General features: G+C 38.8%; 1 protein-coding gene across 1 annotated transcript; it reads left to right on the forward strand.

Annotated features, from left to right (window-relative positions):
• Nucleotides 1–7,697: 7,697 nt before the first annotated feature.
• commd7 (COMM domain containing 7) lies at nt 7,698–24,013 on the forward strand. Its single transcript, XM_063015505.1, has 9 exons — nt 7,698–7,842; nt 13,770–13,823; nt 13,913–14,015; nt 15,534–15,590; nt 15,771–15,808; nt 16,080–16,170; nt 18,449–18,498; nt 19,017–19,065; nt 23,705–24,013. The coding sequence occupies exons 1-9, from the start codon at nt 7,759–7,761 to the stop codon at nt 23,779–23,781; spliced, it is 603 nt and encodes a 200-aa protein (XP_062871575.1). The 5' UTR covers nt 7,698–7,758; the 3' UTR covers nt 23,782–24,013.
• The last annotated feature ends 1,466 nt before the right edge of the window (nt 24,014–25,479 follow it).

Consider the following 25,479-nt stretch of genomic DNA (forward strand, 5'->3'; position numbering starts at 1 on the left):
GATAGTGGCAGTTATTGGGGAATCATTTCTAAAAATGGTGGCGCAGCGGTAAAAAGACACGCTGCAACCAGAGCTGGTTTCTGAGTACATCGTATCGAATCCAGCTCTGCCTTACCGGTTCGAGGCTGAGTGGCTGTATGAGCAACGATTGGCCGGTTGCTCAGTTGGGGGGCGGGACAAAGAACCGGATGTGGGTCTCTCTCTGTCAGAATGCGATTACGACCTCTGCCGGCTGATTGCAGGCGCCTGCACAGAGATGAGGAAGAGTGCCCTTAGGGTGTGTCTCTCCACATGCAGCGCTAGGTGGCACAACACTCATCAATGTGTGGGTGGCAAAAATGCATCCGGCTGCTGCCCATGTTTCGGAGGGGATATGGGTTAGCTTCGATCTCCTTGGTCAGGGCAGGGTTCGGCATAGACAGAGTGGACGAACGATGCAAATTGAACTAAAGGGGGAGAAAAAGGGAAAGAAAAAAAAACCTCACTGTCACTGCTGGACTGAGAATAGTCCACCAAACAAAAACATCCAGCCAAAAGCGCTCCGTGGGCAGCGTCCTGTGACCACTGATGAAGGTCTAAAAGATGACCAACTCAAACAGCAGTAATAGATGAGCGATCGTCTCTGACTGTACATCTACAAGGTGGACCAACTGGACACGGTATTTAAAAACTCCAGCAGCGCTGCTGTGTCTGATCCACTCATACCAGCACAACACAGGGCAACACACTCACACATTTACTCTTACATTTTAGGGACAATTAAGAGCAACCAATCCACCTTTTGCTTTTTTAGAAGGTAGATGGAACCCGAAACCCAGAGGTACATACTAAACATCTCACAGACAGTGACTAGTGGCAAGGATCGACCAAAGGTCACCAGGACTAATGTTTTGGTGGAGCACCCAATTTACTAGCTGTTTCACTGTCTCTTCTCTACCATCACGTCATAGCTGTACACACAGTGCATTACCAAACCCCTATAAAAACCAGACACAAGCCAACTAGGTGCATTTAAGTCACAAATAAAGGGACGCTGACAAGCACTAATAATTTGTGTTCACTTGAACACATGCTACTCAAGCAGATATAATTACAGCCCAAGTCCCAAGTTAGGATGTTTAAGACTTCTTTATGTGGTCCCATAAACGCACACACGCTATGGAGCACATGCACACACACTCCCCACACCACAATGAAGGAGTGGCTGTGAAGGTGAATGAGCAAAGGAATGACACTGAATGTGAAAATACAAAGAGAGGAACATCAAAGGTGGAAGTCTGAGTAACGGAGATTAGGGAGCGAAGCTAACGGAAAGGGGGGTTTTGGTACATGTTGTGAGTTTAAAGATTTAAGAGAGTAATAAGGGCGGAAGAGAGGGGCTATATATTCTAGAACATATATCATGTTAGTGCAGAAAAGTAATTTATATTAATAATAATAATTCATAAATGTAACTTCATAAATGAAGGTAACCTTTCACTGGTAGGCTATAATTGGTATTACTTAAAAGTTCCTACAGTGGGTACATGGCACATCCGGATATTAGAGCATTGGAAGAAGTAGACAGGTCAGACATCCTGTTGTTTTGTTTTTTTTCAAGATCATGTGAACAAACGGGCACATGTGCATCATTTACCCATATAAGACATGGCACCAATGCTGCCATTTGCAAACTTATGTTAACCTATTAGTAAAAATGTCCTAGTAGGCTAGTATTACCACTATTATACCATTATAAATAAGTATTAATCACTAATACTAATGGTAACTATACTTTTGTTTATTATTAGTGTTTTTGGGAAGTAGGAGGCCACCAGAGTAGTCTTTGGAACCCCAAGTAGACCTTGAAGGAACATGCCAAGCTTGGTAGACAGTCTGTTTGTTTGTTTATTAGGATTTTAACATCATGTTTTACACTTTTGTTTACATTCATGACAGGAACAGTTGGTTCATCACTTCTCAAGGTTATATCGAAAACAGTCATGGACAATTTAGTATCTCTAATTTACCTCACTTGCATGTCTTTGGACTGTGGGAGGAAACCGGAGCACCCGAAGGAAACCCAAGCAGACACGGGGAGAACATACAAACTCCACACAGAAAGCATCCGGACCGCCCCACCTGGGGATCGAACCCAGGACCTTCTTGCTGTGAGGCGACAGCGCTATCCACTTAGCCACCGTGCTGCCCGGTAGACAGTCAGCAGGTCCTGTAAGATCAAGATCCTGGAGGCACCCACACTACCAATGGTGCCACCATGCTAGACCTTGCTGAAAAAGCTGGTACTGGCCAACACATTTTATAGTTGGTAAATAAATGTATGATTTTATTCTAAGCCATCCAACCTAATGCCTAAGTGTGAAAAATATCTAAAGTAAAGCCTTTTGTTTAGAATAGGCTTTATTATATGGAACAGGGCATGTCATGACATGTATGTAATGTATACAACAGTGTCCTTGAAGTCTTATAAGAACCTCTTTCTTCATAAAATCTTAAATTTTTCCCACTTTTACCTTCATCTTTGTAACATATTAACATATCTAAACTGTTTAAGTTTTTTATGTTGAGATTTCAATGCTCTGTTAACGTTTTGTCATCAAAACTAGCCCAAATATGGTGATTCACTCGAGTATTCGATAGTTTTGCAATGTTTACTACCGTAAAGAAATGATATTATTTTAATATATTTCTAAAATATGCTTATAAACTGAGGGAATTCTGTTGTAAAGCAAAGAAAAATATAGGTTAAAGTAGATAATAAGAAATGACATTCCAGCGCGAGGCCCAGGGGTATTTCCCCAGCGCGAGCTCTCTCGCGTGAAGCCCAATTAGCGCGTGTCACACAGCGGAGTTAGTGCATCACAGCAGTGATTGGTGATTCGACTCTTTTTAGTGAGTCACTTGAATTGCCTTGGTTTGTCAAATCAATCTGTTTCTTATAAAGTATATATATACAGTATATGTATGTATGTATGTGTGTGTATATACAGGTATGTGTGTATATGTATGTATATATATATGTGTATGTGTTTATATAGGTGTGTGTATATGTATGTATGTATATATGTGTGTGTTACCAATTCTACCAATTCTCAAGCAGGCTTCCAAGTGTTCATCAGTAAGAGTGGACCCATATTTAGACTTAATGATTTTCACGTGGGGGAAAAGGCTGATTCACATAAGCGGATTGATCCAAAAAATGCTGTCAAATATGTGGCACATTTTCTTATGTTATGTATGTATTTTTTCCCCTCATCCAGCAAGTTCCACAATTGTCCAGCAGACGCCCTTGACTTCATATGAATGTCAGATTGTAGGGTTAACATTTTAAATGCGCTTCTGTCACGTATAAACGTAACTTTGCAGTGTTCTTGTCCAAATCGAAGCTTTTTGGGGGTTTTTTGTGCTTGGCTGTGCACTCATCTTCACAAACAATGTAGATTGCAAAAGTAAAAAATGCAAAAATGGTGCAAACTGGCTACTGATTAATGAAAACAAGCTGGAATATGCAAAGAATTTCGTTGTGCTGTACACCTGTATACGTATATATGACAAATAATATATGTATATATAAATTGTTAAAATCTATTCATGTGATTCTTTAATTTGTTAAGTATCCATTTATCTTATTCCTTTAAAAATGTAATTCATAAAACAATATATAATTTGTTCTTCATGCAAAAGATTGAGATCTAATTTGCCTTGTGCTGTAATACTAGTAGGGCAAGGTCATCATTTTGGGGCTGTTTTATGTCGGTATTTACACAATTTTACACCTATGGCTCCTGACGTGTCAATCCAACAATTGTAAATGAAAGAAAAGTAAATGAAAGCGCTTTTTTTTATTTATTTTTTTATAAAAACCAACTCACACCAATGAACTTGTCTTAAAAAGGCTCAAGTGTGCCTACTAATAACGTTTTTCTAAAACAAATCCTGTTCAAAGAATCGACTCGCTTGTGAACGACACATCACAACGGTACAGTGTAAACTCCAGCGCAAAGTTTACTTCGCTAATAGGCTGACCAACGTTAACTTGCTGTTTTCTCTTACAGTTTATATTTAATTAATGCACTTAATAATACTTTACTATATATAGTATTTTATATGCGAGCTAATTGCCTCGCTCTGATGGCTACTCTGACTACACTGGACTTTATAAGCTTCAGGGATGCCAAATAATCTACAAATAAACAATTTTATAGTTTTATATGTAATAAAAAAACATCTAAGTTGGTTGCCATTTAAACTATTTTGAAACTACCCTTTGCCTATATTAGAAGAGAACAGAATTGCGACAGGCTAAAACACGCGTTCCTTTGCACCCTGAAAAACCTGCTTTGAAAAGTAGACACATTTAGATTGTTTTACTCTCCTATTTCAAGGAAATAAGTGGTGAAATCAAGAACTACTCCCAGTAATAATTAAACTTAAGCTCGACGTGTTGAACTATTTATTCCTGGGTTGTGTGAAACATGTGAACATAGCACTTTTTCTTCAAAACTTTGGAATACAAACATCTGGAATAAACCTGCTGTTGAATACAAAATTAGTCGTATCTGATTTATGGGAATTTTCCATGTTTTACTTTGCAAAGACAAAACATACGGGGGAAAAACTTTTACTATATTATTTGCCTGCATGTCACTTATATAATCTTTCTTGAGAACTCACACGCGTGATTCATACTTTCACTACAGCAAAAAGTACAAAAACGAGCAAATCACACTTCAATCTACATTAATTAAATTAAACAATAAGCATAAAGGAAAAGTAGAGTGAGTCGTATATCATCAGTTCGTATGCAATGTTTATAAAGCACACATTAGGGGGAAAAAGGTGCATGCATGCAAAAAAGGAATGAAACTTACCTGGTGCAGGGGTGCAGGGGTGCAGGAGTTATGGTAACTGATCTATACTGTGCGATAGTCCTGAGGTTAGTAAAGCGTCTCGGTGAGTCACACTTCACCTCTCTTTCACCCACCACACACGCATTTAAACCCTTGGGGGAGAATATGTAAATGTGCTCTCGGTTTTACCCTCTGCTCGGTGGTTCCTCAGTGGTCAGGCGTGACTTTTTTTCCCGGGTCTCGAATCGCACACGCGCAGAATGAACGCTGCATTTACCCTCCCATATTTTTCAGGTGACACTTTTTGGTAGAACGCACCTGCTAGCACAGTATCTTGTACCGTATTTTTGATTCGATTTAATAAGTCTTTTAATAAACAATATTTATTATATATTGCATCTGTTCTTTTTCTTTGACAAAATGATTAATATACATTTAAAAACTTGTATAAATATAGGTTATTTCATGAGCTTATTGTTCATTATAACAAAAAGCTGCTATAACAAAAGCTAAAAGCTTAAAAAATTAACTACAGCAACTCGGATTACTCATTTGTCGTCTCCAAATTACTCTTTAGTGAGACTGACTATACTGACCATGACTTCTCTGTGCCCATTTATGCCGAGCTATTTTGACTGCACCTATCAGACTGTGCCTCAGGTAATGCATTATAAAGGAGCTCTGTACAGATCTCAAAAAGTATCTTAAGACCATAGATTTTCCACAAATATGATCAAAACACATCCAAAAACTTGTATAAATCTGGGTTATTTCATGAGCTTATTGTTGGTTATAACAAAAAGCAACTATAACAAAAGCTAAAAGCTTAAAAAATTAACTACAGCAACTCAGATTACTCATTTGTGGTCTCCAAATTACTCTTTAGTGAGACTGACTATAGCTGATGATGACTTCTCTGTGCCCATTTATCCCGAGCTATTTTGACTGCACCCTTCACAAGTAATCCTTGACAAAATGATCAAAATACACCCAAAACTTGTATAAATCTGGGTTATTTCATGAGCTTTGTTGGTTGTTGGTTGATTACAACTATAACAAAAGCTAATGGCTTAAAGAAGTTACCTACAGCAACTCAGATTACTCATTTGTGGTCTCCAAATTCCTCTTTAGTGAGAGTGACTATACTGATGATGACTATCCCGAGCTATTTTGACTGGACCTATCATGCTGTACCATTGGTAATGCATTAAAAAGGTTCATGAGCTCTGTACAGATTTCAAAAAGAAATCTTTTGACATAGATTTTCACAAATAATCTATTACAAAATGATCAAAACACATCCAAAAACATCTTCTTTAGTGAGACTGACTATACTGATGATGACTTCTCTGTGCCCATTTATGCTGGGCTATTTTGACTGCACCTATCAGACTGTGACTTATGCGAAACATTAAAAAGGTTCATCAGCTCTGTAATGATCTTAAAAAATATCTTAAGACCATCGATTTTCCACAAATTAACAAAATTATCAAAATACACCCAAATACAGTATTTTCCACAAATAATGGATTTGGTCCCCTAAACTCGAAATCTTTGAAACTCGACGGCTATTTTGTCTAGAAATTTTTACTCCTAAACTCAACGTTTACCTTAAACTCGATAGGTGTGCGCCCGCACAGCCAGTGCAAAAGCAAAAAAGATAGATAGATAGATAGATAGATAGATAGATAGATAGATAGATAGATAGATAGATAGATAGATAGATAGATAGATAGATAGATAGATAGATAGTTGGATGGAGATAGATAGATAGATAAATAGTTGGATGGAGATAGATAGATAGATAGATAGATAGATAGATAGATAGATAGATAGATAGATAGATAGATAGATAGATAGATAGTTGGATGGAGATAGATAGATAGATAGATAGATAGATAGATAGATAGATAGATAGATAGATAGATAGATAGATAGATAGATAGATAGATAGTTGGATGGAGATAGATAGATAGATAGATAGATAGATAGATAGATAGATAGATAGATAGATAGATAGATAGATAGATAGATAGATAGATAGATAGATAGATAGTTGGATGGAGATAGATAGATAGATAGATAGATAGATAGATAGATAGATAGATAGATAGATAGATAGATAGATAGATAGATAGATAGTTGGATGGAGATAGATAGATAGATAGATAGATAGATAGATAGATAGATAGATAGATAGATAGATAGATAGATAGATAGATAGATAGATAGATAGATAGATAGATAGATAGATAGATAGTTGGATGGAGATAGATAGATAGATAGATAGATAGATAGATAGATAGATAGATAGATAGATAGATAGATAGATAGATAGATAGATAGACGGACGGACGGACGGACGGACGGACGGACGGACGGAGATGGATGGATGGATGGATGGATGGATAGATGGATGGATAGATAGATAGATAGATAGATAGATAGATAGATAGATAGATAGATAGATAGATAGATAGATAGATAGATAGATAGATAGATAGATAGATAGATAGACAGACAGACAGACAGATAGATTAGATAGATAGATAGATAGATAGATAGATAGATAGATAGATAGATAGATAGATAGATAGATAGATAGATAGACAGACAGACAGACAGACAGACAGACAGACAGACAGACAGACAGACAGATAGATTAGATAGATAGATAGATGGATGGATGGATGGATGGATGGATGGATACTTTATTGAAATTATTATTTTATTATAATTATTACTTGAAGAATAAGGGGATTCTAAACGCAAAACCACACAGAACATAGCGCTGCATTGAGCGACAGTATCGAAAATGCTGAACTGAATCACAGAGTAGCGTCTGAGCGGAAATGCAGTGGCAGATGTGACAGAAGTTAGAGTTAGCCGTTAGCTAAACAGTGAAAAAATGGTGCAGTTAAACTTCACTAAGGACGCTCTGCCCGATAGTGTCAGCACTGACTTTCAAACCCTGAATAAATTCAGTGAACAGGTAAGAAATCAGTACTTTATAAGGCAGGTTAACTGAATGGTTTCGCTGTTTGTAAGGCTACTAGCCGGTTGGGTTATGGCTTTGTCCCAAATCACAAACTAGAGCACTAGATAATATGTAACCACACACGTGATTGGTGTAGGTATTTGACATACTATGTAGAACACTAATGTGCTATTTGGGACCGAGCCTCGTGTATGTGTTGTTTATATATTTACAAACATTTCGAGCTGCTAACTGGTTTTTACTGGTTTATTGCTAAATTTAAATTCCAGGGGAGTTTTCTTGTCTCGGTATTAGCTAATTAACACAACATTGCGTCTAGACTGAATACTGAATTGCACATAAATTGTCCATTACACCCCCAATTCATTTTAAATGCACAATGGGTTGGGTCGGGGTTTGAGAAGGCGCCAGAGCCGCTGTCACATTTACATTATTCCTACTTATGACCTTCAGTCCCATTGAATTGAAATGGCCTATCCATTGTTTATAATAGCAAAGCATTCTAAAACAGACGTTTGGAGTCCATTAGTGAGGGCTTTTTCACACTAAGAACCATTCTCAACAGGTATTATTATTTGGTATTATTATTGATTGCTAAATGTGCATGTACTATACAAACCACTTCAGTATACTGTTCCAAACTGCATCTACAATAACCAATGGTGTAGTTTATTATTTATTTAATTATTAGGATGTTAACATCATGTTTTACACACTTTGGTTACATTCATGACAGAAACGGTAGAAATTCATTACACAAGATTCATAGTTCACAAGTTTATTGTCAAACACAGTCATGGACAATTTAGTATCTCCAATTCACCTCACTTGCATGTTTTTGGACTGTGGGAGGAAACCGGAGCTCCCAGAGGACACCCACACAGACACGGGGAGAACATGCAAACTCCACACCAAAGAAGTTCGCAAGTCACAAAATACAGCGTGTCATTAGGCCAGAGTCCGAGTCAAGTCACGAGTCTTTAGGCTAGAGTCCGAGTCAAGTCACGAGTCTTTAGGCTAGAGTCCGATTCAAGTCACGAGTCTTTAGGCTAGAGTCCGAGTCAAGTCATGAGTCTTTAGGCTAGAGTCTGATTCAAGTCACGAGTCTTTAGGCTAGAGTCCGATTCAAGTCACGAGTCTTTAGGCTAGAGTCCGAGTCAAGTCACGAGTCTTTAGGCTAGAGTCCGATTCAAGTCACGAGTCTTTAGGCTAGAGTCCGAGTCAAGTCATGAGTCTTTAGGATAGAGTCCGAGTCAAGTCATGAGTCTTTAGGATAGAGTCCGAGTCAAGTCATGAGTCTTTAGGCTAGAGTCCGAGTCAAGTCAGAAGTCAATATAATATACACAAAACATATTTTGGAAATGTAGCGTAGAAACAAACAAATAACATGTAAGTTCAGATAAAAAACAACAACAGATTAGCGACTGTATTTTGCCATTTTACTTTGTGCCTTTACTTTCCTAGGTACCAGTTAAAAGCTTAAACTGACATTTTGTTTTCATTGCAAATTACGGCACAGCGGCCAAAATCCAAAACACAGCAAAATATCCAAAACCACTGCTTATCTTAGCTTCTGTTGTTTCAGATGCTATTACATTTATAACCGTGTGTTGTCCCATTAGGAATATAATCCGTTATTTTGTAAATGTGCTCATAATTAAAAACCTCCAAACTTTTCTTGGTTGTGAAGTAAAACACGAACTCGTTAGAAAGCCAATTAAGCGTTTCATTGACAATCATCTGTGTGATGCCGCAATAAATGCAAATAGCAGCATTTCTTACTAAAAATTAAAATCCGAAGGTCTGATTGGTTCAGAAAGCGTTTTTTTCAATCATTAGCGCCAATTCTGTAGGAGCGTTTCATTCACATTTTAAGTGAGATTCATATTCAAAGTAGGGAGCGAGGCTTCATCACTATGCCGGAAGCTGGCTGGAACATTTACCTTTTGCATGCGTTGCGGGTTAAGACGGCCGGAGCGTTATTAGAGAGCAGAAAATGACTCGATCAGAATGATGTCCGATCATAAATATATATAATTGTCACACGTAACTAATGTTGCTGACTTTTGTTGTCCACAAGTCATTTTTGGCAAGTCACGAGTTGAGTCCAAATCATTTGAAACGAGTCGGAGTCGAGTCTGAAGTCGCTGTTTGTGCGACTTGGTCCCCATCTCTGCTCCACACAGAAAGGAGTGTGAGGCGACAGTGCTACCCACTGAGCCACCGTGCCACCCTACAATGATGTAGTTACTGTACATACTATGTAGTGTGCTAGTTTGTGGTTTGGGATAAAGCCATGAGATAAAATGCTGGTAGCTCAGCAAATAGGTAATCTGTCAAGTCAGATTTTTTCTTCCACATCCAGTATGTTTAATGAAGGAATTAGATCTATGTTCTGTGTAGTGGATGTTTTTGTATATAAACTCAATATATACCGGAGTTTGTACTATTATGATAGCCCACTACTGCTGAGATCTGGGTTTGAATCAGCCTGTCAGACATCTACACAGACATGGTAGGCCATGCCATAAGCTGATGCCCTGTCCAGGTTATTCCTTCCTGCCGGGCGTCAAATGTTTTCTGGTGAAACCGGACCCGCCGTGAACCTGACAAAGATAAAGTGGTATATAAGAAAGTAAATATTTACCAGGGGCATCCAAACTTCTGCACAAGACAGTGCAAGCCGTTGAAAAATGAGCCCAGAGCTACTTAAATGTGTCCAAACAATGTCTGGGTTGTTGCATTGCATTTCAAAGACTATGAGATGAGGTTTAATAATAATACAACATATTGTTCTGCATTTTTATGTCACAATAAGCTCTAAGTTTGCTGAGTGCCAGCATAAGACGTTTGTGTGTAGGAATTAATTGGATTTGCTGTATTTTCCAATCTGGTGCACCTGTATATTTAATGCTGTTTAATGTGTATATATCTGTTGTTGTTTGTTGTAAGAACAAATTGTCCTAATTCCCGCCATTAGCACACCTATGACTTTTACCAAAAACTAAGCCAGTTAGGTTACTGTAAGAATGGTGATATTAAAATGTATATCTGATATTGACCAATAATAATCCAGTTTGTAGCTTCTGCATTCTTAGTGTTGCCACCTTTAAAGGGATATAATTTGAATCTTTTTGTTTATTTAGTGCACTCTTCAATTCCTTTGTCCTGCTGTGCATACAGTCCCACCTGGAAAACACTGGGATGCACGGAAAAGGCATTTGTACATCGTAAATAGAATGTAAAGGCAGCATGAGAATCTAACCTTGCAGGTGAACATGCTTTTGGACAGTTTTAGTGCTAGAGCCAGGTGGGGGTACACCTGGAATACTAAATGCTAGCTACACCCCCCAGCCTCCCTGCCCCCAGGCTTAACCCTGTAGCCAAATTCAAACATCCAGACTCATTGACTCCGGTCTCGAATGCTTAACGCCATTCCATTAGGCTTACAAGGCCAAAGGACACATGAATTGAGGGCTACACTACAAAGCTAGATATACGAATATAGCTTTCTTAAGGATTGCTGATTTCACTTAACCATGTTTTCCTTGGCAAACACAATAATTGCACACGTGCTGTTTCATCTCGGGTGACTAATAAGATTAATTATTGTGTAAATGTTACATAGTGGATTTGTTCGCTTAACCAAACCATCTTTGTGATGCAGTTAAACCCGGGTGCATTTCAAAGTTAGCCTGCTGACCCACAAATCTTGTTTCATGGTGTTTCTTAAACAATAACTGCTCACACTGAAAGGTTTCACTTTCTAACATGTATTTTCTGCAATCTGGTCTGGAAATCACAATAACTATGATTTAGCTAGATTAATGCACAAGTAACATGTACTTTTGCTTTCTCTAAATTCACAAAGTCAGCCTGCTCTTCATTATGGGCCAGTTAATGAAAAAACTATTATATGAACGCTAGACCCTAAACCTGTAAGTCATACATCAATTTATAGCAACCAAACACTGATTTAATTTCTGTAGCTCATTTAAATGATAGTGGTGTTCATTTAGATAAGCCATAAAGGACTCTGTTTTACATAATGGTTTTACTACTGAAGGATTAAACAAAGCCTGTTTCCAGTTCACTTAATTCTTTGCCGGCATCCCATATGTTACATTTGTTTGTTTGCTTGCTTGCTAAAACTGTCACAGTTCAAAGTCCAGCAAGAAAAAGTTAATGGCCACCCAGGCAGCTCACTGTCAGTAATATAACCTGGCGTATTATGTTAACTTATTTAATCTGTTCATAGAGTGCACTAGCTTCATCATGTTCAACAAAAGCTTGCTTGAGTATTACTGCAATTTATTTAATTGTTTTAGATTTAGAGAAAAAAAAATTATCATTTCATTTACTAAAACTACTGGCCTTTGTGTAATAAAAAAAATATTGACACTTTTTGCAGCAACGGCTTCAACCAAATACGTACAGAAATTATTGATCACTTGCATACATTACTCTCTGGGAATCACTGGGAGGTTCAAGTTAGGACTGTGACCTGGCCACTTTCTTTAGGATTTTCTGGTAGAGAGCAGACCTCGACATTCCATTAATTATGGCAAGACATCCAGGCCCTGAAGCAGCAAAGCATCTCCCAATCTAGTCACATCCAATTACCCAACTTTATACAACAGGTAGTTCCGACCTTACAATCTGATTGGTTGAGAAGCGTTCTAACTGTGCTGATATTCGTGATAACAGCACGGTCTTTTCACACCACAATGGTATTACTCCGCTGACGCGTTGCCAGTAACGACAAGCTTCATGCACACGCACGCAGGCGACTTTTTTTTCTGATCGCGTTTTAAATCCGTTATCTGATATATAATCTAGCGCACTGTGTAGGGAACATAAATCAATTGTCTAATATATTGTCTAGTGCACTATGTAGTGAACATGAATGCGTTATCCGATACACAATCTAGTGCACTATGTAGGGAACATTAATGTGTTTGTAACACGAACAGTTAGCTTAATAGCCCAGTTAGCAGCTCCTAAGAGTTCTGTTCTCACCCATATCCTTTGGTGTGTGCAAGATGTTTTTTATTTCTTTTTTTTCTCTTTGGAGGTTCTTGACTTTTTCTTCTTGTTGTTCTTACCTCCCTGAAATGAGTTTTTGCAACTTAGGATGTCTGCTTTGTAGTGTTAAACTTTATATTTGTTGTGGAATTACTTTTTGGCGGAAGCATATTTAATATGAAATTCAGGGCTTCTTTGATTTATTTTCTTTCTTTATTTTGTAAAAACTGTTGTATAAAAGCAATAGAACACTTGAGGTCGTGTGTTATCGCGAATAACATCACGGCTGTGATGATCTACGGCACTCGCCTTCGACACACTCCCCCTCGTGTTCTATTGCTTAAGTATAAGGCGAGTCATGCACTGATCTTCATTAATAAGCTGCAATCGCAGTGTTGAGGAATCCCGTTGGCCCCGTAGCAGCAGATAGCAGAGCTGAGATTCGAACTCAAGAGCTCGATATCTCAGCAGTGTAGGGTTTGTGTGTCGTAACAACTGCACCACCAAGTGCCCTTGGTCTTGAGTTCTCGAAGAGAATTGCTGTTAGTTTTTACACCACAATAGAGACTCAAGAAAAAAATTTACCATTAACATATCAGTTAAAATGAATTTTAAAGGCTTTTGGGTTGTAGGTGTGTGTGTGTGTGTGGGAGGGGGGTGTTTACTGGGACATTTTTGGAGTTTCTTTTCGTGTTTTCAGGTCTGCAAGCCATTTCTGGACAGACTTACCACTGTTTCTCTTTCGTTTTCTTTATTTGAAGATACTGGCTTTTACTGTGGTTCACTGGTGGCCCAGAGCTTTGTACCAATTTGCAGACTGATAATTTTATCATTCAACACTAGCTAACCTGACCAGTTGGTGACACTGCTGTTTGTGATTGTTGTGTTTTTTACAGCAATTTGTGAGCTTGACTGATGTGCTGTACCAGTTTCTACTGGAGCCTAAAGAGGTGAGTAAGCCTCCTTGCTAAGGTTGCATTCTTGTTTTTTTGTGTTGGAACATCATATCGTTAATGTTTGCATACTTCTGTGTGGTCAGTCGGAGCGGTTCCTGACACAGCTGACTGAGTTTGCAGGAGAGAATGGCATGGGTGCTGGTCCACTTAAAGGCCTCATGAAGAGTATTCTTCTGCTTCCACATGGTGAGTACAGAACACAACGATTTAGGTTACATGCAGTATTATAACTGCTCAATAATCCAGTTGACACCTTAGCTGATATAGGATATAGGGTTCTTTCACAGGCTTAGTATCAACACACCCTAAAAGAAAAGAAACAATGCAAAACAAACAAACCTAAAAAGAAAATTTGACATTTACAGAAAAGCACCTTGACGGTCTTTCTTGCTTCCGGACCTAGATAAAGGGCAGAGGGCAGTGATTGCTTAGTAGATCAGGAGATTGCTGGTTAAATCCCCACTACGGCCAACCTGCCACTTGAGCAAAGCGCTTAACCTTCAATTTCTTGCATGGTATTTAGTCATAACTGCAAGTCTTTTTGAATAAAAGCATTAGAGGTGGATAAATTCAGAGAGGAAATATAGGAACTCTCTATTTGTAATACTGCTCTCTAAGAGACTTCATACCATCAATAACATGCATGTCGGAAGAGGTGTGTGAGCATGCGGCTTTCCATGGTCAGGGCCTAGTAGTTACAATCTGGGGAGTGGAAAAAATGGATTAGGAAAACAAAAGGGCAAAATGCAAAAATTTAATAAAAAGGAGAGGAGGGTTACTTTTTTACATATTGTATAATTCATGTAACATACACCAATCAGGCATAACATTATGACCACCTCCTTGTTTCTACACTCACTGTCCATTTTATCAGCTCCACTTACCATATAGAAGCACTTTGTAGTTCTACAATTACTGAATGTAGTCCATCTGTTTCTCTGCATGCTTTTTTAGCCCCCTTTCATGCTGTTATTCAATGGTCAGGACCCCCACAGGACCACTACAGAGCAGGTATTATTTTGGTGGTGGATCATTCTCAGCACTGCAGTGACACTGACATGGTGGTGGTGTGTTAGTGTATGTTGTGCTGGTATAAGTGGATAAGATACAGCAGCGCTGATGGAGTTTTTAAACACCTCACTGTCACTGCTGGACTGAGAATAGTCCACCAACCAAAAATATATCCAGCCAACAGCGCCCCGTGGGCAGCATCCTGTGACCACTGATGAAGGTCTAGAAGATGACCAACTCAAACAGCAGTAATAGATGAGCGATCGTCTCTGACTTTACATCTACAAGGTGGACCAACTAGGTAGGAGTTTCTAATAGAGTGGACAGTGAGTGGACACAGTATTTAAAAACTCCAGCAGCGCTGCTGTGTTTGATCCACTCATACCAGCACAACACACACGAACACACCACCATCATGTCAGTGTAACTAACCACCTAAATAATACCTGCTCTGTGGTGGTCCTGTGGGAAGAACAGGGAAAAAGCAGGCTAAAGAGGTATGTAGAGAAACAGATGGACTACAGTCAGTAATTGTAGAACTACAAAGTGCTTCTATATGGTAAGTGGAGCTGATAAAATGGACAGTGAGTGTAGAAACAAGGAGGTGGTTTTAATGTTATGGCTGATCGGTGTATGTAACCTGTTTAAATCCTAATTACACTGCTAGAATGAAGAACCTTGTGTTTCTCCAAGGTGCTATGAAGAAGAACCTGACAGCTGATCAGGTAAAGGAAGACCTGCTCTCACTGGGTATGACTCTGTTATTTGACCATTTATAATACCTACTCATGCTGTCTAAGCTTTAAGAGCAATGATTAATGGACAATACAGTAAATGTATGCAGCCTGTAAATCTCAAACTGTGGTTCCACATTGTCTACATAAAACAGTCAAATAATGTGTCATTTTTTTCTGATTTATTTTGTTTAAGGTTTAAATGAAGACAAAGCCAGTCACTTTTCAGATCAGGTATATTATATCTATTTTTTTCAACAAAACAGTCATACTGTTTTTTATTTTCCTTTTTATTTATTTTCCTTGTTATACTCCTTTTTATTGTGTTCTTCGACTGTTGTTTACCTAAACTTGAGAAATGAAATGTTCACTTTGGAAGCACTTCTGTAAGTCGCTCTGGATAAGAGCGTCTGCTAAATGCTGAAAATGTCAATGTAAAATACTGCGACAAGCTAGTGTGTGGTTTTATACAAGTAATAAGATTTATATTGTTTTCATGTCTTAGTGGAGGACTCACTACCCAGTGCTTTCCAGATTAGCGCTTGGACAAACACTGATGGTCAACCAGCTTGTGGATATGGAGTGGAAATTTGGTGGTAAGAAATGATGGTCACAAAGGTTTGGGATTTGGGCATAACTACACTTCTAAGTCAGGTTTGCACTGTGCAACTTCAGTAGACTAAGAAGATCATTACTTGTCATGTGTACTCGATGTCAGATTATTCAACACGTTTCTTTAACGAGAGGCCACGTCACGTCATCGTCAATCAGTGCTTTCTGAATGAGCGCTGACACTGTGAGCTTTCAGTCCAAAATTTCCGACACCATTTTTGCCAGCACTTTTTGGCTGCAGCGGCTCCTAAACGGCTGTCAGTGAACATGTCACATTGTGTGCCGTTGGATCGATTATCACCAGGTTCAGGTATCAACAAGTTATCACCCCAACAGACAGTTTTAGATGTACCCTGCCTTAAAGAGGCAACTTCACTAAGTTTACTTTCAACTTATCTTATATCTAATTCAAATACAGGGCCAATTCAGAGCAGCTGGCTGAAGCCATAAATACGAGGAATCTTCAAAAAGTTTCCGCACTTTTATATATGTTGGAAACGGTGAGGGTGGGAGTAGTAGTAATGACTGAGAGAGAGCTTATAGTCCGGATTGAGCGCCATCTGATTTCCACCTTTTTGGATGCTCAAAGAAGTTTTAAGGAGAAGAAGATTTTCAAGTGTTGATAATGTGAAAGCAGCAGTGCATGTGTGGCTATGGCATTAAAAAGTTGGTACGATGCTGGGAAAAATGCAGCGGAAGGTGACTATGTAGAAAGTGATGTCATTTATTTTTGAAATTCTTAATTAATGGAGTTAAAAAAGTGTGGAAACTTTTTGAAGAACCCTCTTAATTCTATGTTAACATTCTAATAGGTTTGAGGTTAAGGACTAATGTTACAAAGACCTAGTAGAGGTAAAGAACCAACATCAGGAATAGATCTGATATTTTGTTTAGTCTTCTGGAAAATGCTCTATTTAACATGAAGCGATACTAAAAACAGAGAGAAGAAGGTTGCAAACTAATAATGTCATGGCTACCTAGAGAAGCTTGTTGGATTAGTTTGGTTAAGGCCTCAAACAGGATTGGAGCAGAAAAAATCTAGACCAAATTGTAGGCTGGCTGGATTGACTAAAGCATAGGTAAAGTGAAGCGTGTTGTCCTGTGAAGATCGTGCAGGTTCCTCTTTTACAACATCAAAAAGATTCGACCATTTCTCTCTATAAAAGCCACTCAGATTCTTCTCCAATCACTTGTAATCTCTCGGCTGGACTACTGCAACTCCCTCCTGGCAGGTGTTCCCATGTCCCTCATTAAACCCTTACAACTCATCCAAAATGCAGCTGCAACACCAAACACTGCCACATCACCCCAAATCACTGCTGCGTTCTCTTCACTGGCTTCCTGTAGCTGCCCACATTCCGTTTAAAACACTGATGCTCACCTACAAAGCCAAAAATGGACCAGCACCAAGCACCTTAGAGAACCCATCACACCCCGCTCTGTACCACGCAACCTCCGAGTCTAGTCTTGATCAACGAACTCGAGGAAGACGAGCATCAAGGCTCTTTTTTGTACTTGCACCCTGAGTCTCTCACTGTCAAAAGATGATTAAAAACCCACCTCTGTACTAAGCACTTAAGCTGAGAACTAACATGTACGTACTTACTAACACATTAATTTTTCTTAAAAATTGTTCTAACAGGGTTTCAGCAGTGTGTTATTGGACTGTTGTGTACTTAAACTAGAGTAGGGAAATGTCTACTGTGGAAGCTCTTCTATAAGTTACTCTGGATAAGAGCGTCTGCTAAATGCAGAAAAAGTAAATGCAAGCGTCCAAGTACAGCGGGAAAGCACAAGGCTGGCAGAGGTCTGGGCTACAATGTGACAAAAGGACGTCCAGTGAAAGCGCACTACTAAAATACTGGACCAATTTCTATTTTTAGATGCACCTGGGTGTCTTTATTTTGTCCATTTACTGAAGTTATGCTCGTTTTAATGAATCTGGGCAGCCTGTACTCAGGTCTTAATTTTCCAGTTTGGGTTTTGCTTGGGTGTTGGGATAAACACACAGAAATAGCACAAATGCTGGAAAGGTAATCCGGAGAAGTATGATTTCCAGAAGTGAATTCGTTTCTTTTTCAGCATTGCTTTATAAAGCTTTTAGTAAGCTGTATTCACTAGTGGTTTGTGCTCAGAATAAACTGTCTACAGGTGCTAGCTGGAATCGTATTGACAAGCCAGTGTTTTAAATTGAAAGCCTTACATTCTATGTAGGTGTTGTGTCTGAATGCTACTTAAATAAAAGTTTGTCTGTCTTCGCAGTTACCGTTGGAACAAGTGAGCTACAGAAAACCGGAAACATCTTCCTTCAGGTATTTAAAGAGCAATAAACTTTAATAAAAAACAGTTAACTGGAGCATGTGTTTTAAGGTTGAAATGATCTGTGTACCGCACCTTCTTTTCTACTCTAAAGAAGAAAGGATGTGTAGCGTTTAATAGAGAACTAAACACCTTTGTAGAGTCGAACACCTGAATGGTTTTCCAGCTCTCCCAGCCCTGAAGACACACACACACACACACACACACACACCCCAGATGTTTTTTTGTGTGATTGATTGCAGCACAGACTGATCCCAGAACAGCTTTTCAGCTCCCTCAGTCAGGTCATTCATCGCCCTGCTTACATAAATGCCTCTTGTGCCACATGAATGACAGCCGGAGGGCTTGCTTTTGAACGCTTCATTGAACAGAATGCACACTGCTGATAAACAGAGTAGGAGCCTCTGCTATTACAGATCTAACCCTGCTGATGTATTTACTCACCGCTGATTGACTTTGCTAAGCACGTATGTTAAGTAGCACTGTGTGTTTCTTTTGTCTTTTTCTACAGCTTAAGCTGGTGGTCAGAAAGGGCAACACGACAGAAAATGTGTACATGGGTAAGAACAATCCTGATGATTTAGGATTTTTTTTATTAGATTTGATGAATGATGTTCTGATTATGCATTGCTTAAATAAATATGTTAAAAAATGGATGTTTTTCAGCCTAGCAAAGCTCAATTCAGTGATCCAGTGTACTTTTAAAATAAACAGATGTTTTGTTGGCATTAACATGTTTTATTTTAAAAGATTTGTATTTAAAATGTATTTCTTTTAAAATGTAATATGATTACTCAAACGTTGGTACCAACAATAACAGCTAGGAATGTTAATTAGTAACTGGTTAACCAATAATCAACAAATCCGTCATTATTTGGTTAATGTTACTGGTTAAAATGTAATTTCGAAAAATTTCCCACCTTAGACTTGACTTAAATTAAACATGAAGCTTGTGTTAGAGTTCAGACTGCTGATTCGAGACCCTTGGTATATTCCAATCACCCCAGTATTTCCCTGCAAAGCGGACTACACAGTGTTCAGTTTGAAGTAAGCCCCTCAGTCATTGTGAGTCTTGCGGGTTAAGACATTAAATAATTTCAGCAAAGATTAATGAATCGTTAATTTAATAGCACTCACAGCCTTAAGGGAACACAGACATAATTCCGCTTGTACCATGTGCATGTGTAAGATGCAGTGTGAGGTGTTAAGTTCCTTTTGAACTGAACACTCAGTATAGGTAATACAGTAGTACCTTGAAACTCAACGTCAGTTGGTTCTGAGTTTAAAAGGCATTGAGTTTCAAGATATTTTTTGCCCATAAGGATGTATAGGAAACCTGTTAATGTGTTCCATGGTCCTGTAAAACTGCAGATATTTTAGGCTAATGTAAAATAATGGTGTTGTTTTTAACACTTAAACACTGAAAATAGCACAAATATAGTATAAAAAAAACACTGACATATAATCGACAACAATTAAAAATCAATAAAAAATACAGTAAAACCTGCTCTTTTTACCTTTACGCTTCTTAATTGTGGAGATGCTTGATCTTGCAATACTGTATTCTGTTTAGTAAAGGCGCATTCATATGAGAAGCAGCAAAATCGTGACTTCTTGTACTTAAACAACGAGCGAGTAATTTTATCAGTGGAGAGATCTTATAACAGTAATAATTAAAAATGTAAAAAAGTTTAGTGTTCCTGTGTCGTTCTTTTAATACATTAAGTCACGTTAAGCTTTTTTTTTTTTTAGCGATAAGCGTTTTAGACTCTCTCGGAAAAGCTGATTCTTATAATTTCTTAGAACCCTGAGCTATAACACAAGTTTAAAAGTAAAACAGGATATACAGTGTATCACAAAAGTGAGTACACCCCTCACATTTCTGCAAATATTTCATTATATCTTTTCATGGGACAACACTATAGACATGAAACTTGGATATAACTTAGAGTAGTCAGTGTACAGCTTGTATAGCAGTGTAGATTTACTGTCTTCTGAAAATAACTCAACACACAGCCATTAATGTCTAAATAGCTGGCAACATAAGTGAGTACACCCCACAGTGAACATGTCCAAATTGTGCCCAAATGTGTCGTTGTCCCTCCCTGGTGTCATGTGTCAAGGTCCCAGGTGTAAATGGGGAGCAGGGCTGTTAAATTTGGTGTTTTGGGTACAATTCTCTCATACTGGCCACTGGATATTCAACATGGCACCTCATGGCAAAGAACTCTCTGAGGATGTGAGAAATAGAATTGTTGCTCTCCACAAAGATGGCCTGGGCTATAAGAAGATTGCTAACACCCTGAAACTGAGCTACAGCATGGTGGCCAAGGTCATACAGTGGTTTTCCAGGACAGGTTCCACTCAGAACAGGCTTCGCCAGGGTCGACCAAAGAAGTTGAGTCCACGTGTTCGGCGTCATATCCAGAGGTTGGCTTTAAAAAATAGACACATGAGTGCTGCCAGCATTGCTGCAGAGGTTGAAGACGTGGGAGGTCAGCCTGTCAGTGCTCAGACCATACGCTGCACACTGCATCAACTCGGTCTGCATGGTCGTCATCCCAGAAGGAAGCTGACGCACAAGAAAGCCCGCAAACAGTTTGCTGAAGACAAGCAGTCCAAGAACATGGATTACTGGAATGCCCTGTGGTCTGACGAGACCAAGATAAACTTGTTTGGCTCAGATGGTGTCCAGCATGTGTGGCGGCGCCCTGGTGAGAAGTACCAAGACAACTGTATCTTGCCTACAGTCAAGCATGGTGGTGGTAGCATCATGGTCTTGGGCTGCACGAGTGTTGCTGGCACTGGGGAGCTGCAGTTCATTGAGGGAAACATGAATTCCAACATGTACTGTGACATTCTGAAACAGAGCATGATCCCCTCCCTTCGAAAACTGGGCCTCATGGCAGTTTTCCAACAGGATAACGACCCCAAACACAACCTCCAAGATGACAACTGCCTTGCTGAGGAAGCTGAAGGTAAAGGTGATGGACTAAACCCAATTGAGCACCTGTGGCGCATCCTCAAGTGGAAGGTGGAGGAGTTCAAGGTGTCTAACATCCACCAGCTCCGTGATGTCATCATGGAGGAGTGGAAGAGGATTCCAGTAGCAACCTGTGCAGCTCTGGTGAATTCCATGCCCAGGAGGGTTAAGGCAGTGCTGGATAATAATGGTGGTCACACAAAATATTGACACTTTGGGCACAATTTGGACATGTTCACTGTGGGGTGTACTCACTTATGTTGCCAGCTATTTAGACATTAATGGCTGTGTGTTGAGTTATTTTCAGAAGACAGTAAATCTACACTGCTATACAAGCTGTACACTGACTACTCTAAGTTATATCCAAGTTTTATTTCTATAGTGTTGTCCCATGAAAAGATATAATGAAATATTTGCAGAAATGTGAGGGGTGTACTCACTTTTGTGATACACTGTAAATACAGCTAAACACAGATACATGTGGAGCTTTTAGAATGTATTTGACGGTTATTCCACACAAATGCAGATTCGTCTCATATTCGCACTTTGATGATGTTTTACTGCACCTTGACGTGCACACTGTACCTTGGGTACTTGTACCTGGTACTGGCGTTGAGTTTAAAAGACGTTGAGTTTCAAGGTAATTTTTCTCCATAAGGTTGTGTGGGAAACATGTTAATGCGTTCCATGGTCCCGTGGACTTATATATATATATATATATATATTAGGCTAATGTAAAATAATGGGGTTGTTTATGACAGGGGTTTTCAACCTTTTTGGACATGCGCCCCCCTTCGTGTGCCAACCGTGAACTTGCGCACGCCCCCCTCCCCTTCGTCAACCACCGCACAGAAATCATTGAGAAAGCTTCTGACAAGCTAAAAGAACGTAATTAATGTTGTGCACATTATATAATTTTGCTGATTGAAAATATTATTTTCAAAAGATAATACAGTCCGACCCCATCTGAGCCGATTCTATCAGCACATTATATAAATTCGTGGTTCACTTTGGTAAATCATAAGCGGTTCTTGCTTTTTGATGTAGATCAGAGCAGAAAACGTCACTTCACAGAGCATAGACAAAAGTTCATCAATTACTTAGTTGGTTAGTTCGGGATCATCTGCTCTGACTGAAAACGTTTAGCTCCACAGGCAGAACGACTCTGACTCTGTGGTAATACTCAGTATAATTAAGCCTGAGCTTTTTAAGGTAAGCGAGTCACACAATGTTCTGTAGTAGTTGGTGTTTATTTACAACCGCAACATTCATTATAACAGTAAACACGGAGAGATGACTGAGAATAGAAACTTACGCTGCGCTTTAAATGAATTGACTCCCGAGTCACTTATAATCGATACTGTGAACAGAGCGTCTCTCTTAAAGACACAAACACGTCCTATAACAGCGGTCGTTGCTTTTGACACCGGTTATCTTCACTGTGAGCCCTATTTTGAAGGTTTTTTTCAGACGGAACTGAATAACATTAAACGTGCGTGTGAGCGTGGTCAGTTAGAGTAATGAAATATGTCTCCCGTGGGTGAAAAATTAGTTGCTTTAGTTTTAGAAGTAAAAAAATCTCGTAATGCCACGCCCCCCGGTCAGGCACTCGCGCCCCCCCAGACAAGTACGCGCCCCACAGGTTGAAAACCCCTGGTTTATGACACTTATACACTGTAAATAACACAAGTATAATATAAAAACAGTAAAATAAAAAGCTGATTCTTACAATTTCTCAGAACCTTGAGCTATAACACAAGTGTAAAAGTGAAACAGGAGGATAATACAGCTAAACACAGATACACCGAGTGAATCTGGCAGTTATTCTACACAAATGCAGATTCGTCTCATATGCACACTTTGATGACGTATTACCGCACCGCTCAAGCCAAGCGCTGAACAAAACGGCTGTTCATTGTTCATTTAAAATTAAATAAATACATTTTTTAAAAACAAACTGAACACGTTGAGTTTAAGGGAAACGTTGAGTTTAAAGGTAGACATTTCTCAACAAAGGGTGTTGAGTTTCAAAGATTTTGAGTTCAGGGGACGCTGAGTTATAAGGTACCAATATTGGTACTAGTAGATTATTAAAAATGTATAAAGTCATAAAGTTTTGCTGTTTGTCAGCAGTTTTTACTTCATGCTGTTTATCATTTATAGTCGCTAAACATTCTGCTGTAGAGTTTTATGCTTTCAATTCTGTTCCTTTTCAGAGCTGACTCTACCCCAGTTTTATAACTTCCTTCATGAGATGGAGCGAGCCAAAGCAAACATGGACTGCTTCAGCTAAGAGGCAGATGCTATTAAAATAGTTCATCTCATACAGAAATACAGGACGTTGAATGACAGAATCACAGAAACTTGTAAATGAGTGTTTATGACTTAATGTTTGTTTGTTTTATATAAAATTATTGACTAATTGTTCTATAAAACACTTTATTGTACTGAATTGCTTACACTGTTGTATTTTATAACATTTGCTTTATGTAAATTGCACTTTTTCACAAATAAAATCCAGTTTCCACAAGATTCTCATACATGAGATGTACTGTATATATGTATATTTTTTTCAGAAAACATATGTTGGTACTGTTTTCTGAAAAAAAGATCCCCCAACCATTTCATATAACAACTCAGAATTCATTAGTTTGACTGTTATTTTTTTTAAAGTAGTCTTCTTGGGTGGCGCAATGGTAAAAACGCCAAATCAGGTCCGTGATCCTTCAAAATACAGTAGCAGCTGAAAATCTTTTCAGCCATTATAGTCTGTTACCCTTCTAGATTATTTTACACATACACCGATCAGCCATAACATTAAAACCACCTCCTTGTTTCTACACTCACTCCATTTTATCAGCTCTACTTACCATATAGAGGCACTTTGTAGTTCTACAATTACTGACTGTAGTCCATCTGTTTTTCTGCATGCTTTGTTAGTCCACTTACATGCTGTTCTTCAATGGTCAGGACTCCCAGGACCACTACAGAGCAGGTATTATTTGGGTGGTGGGTCATTCTCAGCACTGCAGTGACACTGACATGGTGGTGGTGTGTTAGTGTGTGTTGTGCTGGTATGAGTGGATAAGACACAGCAATGCTGCTGGAGCTTTTAAACACCTCACTGTCACTGCTGGACTGAGAATAGTCCACCATGGGTAGCGTCCTGTGACCACTGATGAAGATCTAGAAGATGACCAACTCAAACAGTAGCAATAGATGAACGATCGTCTCTGACTTTACATCTACAAGGTGGACCAACTAGGTAGGTAGCTGAGCATGCTCCACCACCTAAATAATACCTGCTCTGTGGTGGTCCTGACCATTGAAGAACAGGGTGAAAGCAGGCTAAAAAGGTATGTAGAGAAGTAGATGGACTACAGTCAGTAATTGTAGAACTACAAAGCGCTTCTATATGGTAAGTGGAGCTGATAAAATGGACAGTGAGTGTAGAAACAAGGAGGTGGTTTTAATGTTATGGCTGATTGGTGTATGTATATATGTACTATGCAAATGTATTAGACCACCACTAGCTTTGTTGTTTTAGCAGTAGTTGTAATGACTATCAATATTTGTGTTTCAGTCTCTTCATTAAGATACAGACAAGAAATACAGTATGTACAGAATATTATAAAACAACACAAATTGGCTTCAACAGGGAAGAGTCAGTATTTAGTGTGAAGTGCTGATGTTGTCTCACATATTTCCATATATTTTCTGGTTGTATTCTAATGAAGAGGCTGGGAAGTGAGTATATAGGGTCAATTAAGACTTTTGACTTTTGTGTATATACAGCATAACTGACTTGAACAAATAACAGATGTTTTTCATTTATAAGCATTTACACAGGAAATCTGGTTAATTCCGTAGATATCTTACATTGCATTAACCTATTTATCGTCATTACATGATGCCTGTTTAATACTTATTTATAAATTCTGTCAGGCCTATCCATGTCTACGAAACCTGCACATTCATTGCATGTACATAC

The sequence above is a fragment of the Trichomycterus rosablanca genome, chromosome 19 (genome assembly GCF_030014385.1).
Source record: "Trichomycterus rosablanca isolate fTriRos1 chromosome 19, fTriRos1.hap1, whole genome shotgun sequence".
NCBI classification, from domain to species: Eukaryota; Metazoa; Chordata; class Actinopteri; order Siluriformes; family Trichomycteridae; genus Trichomycterus; species Trichomycterus rosablanca.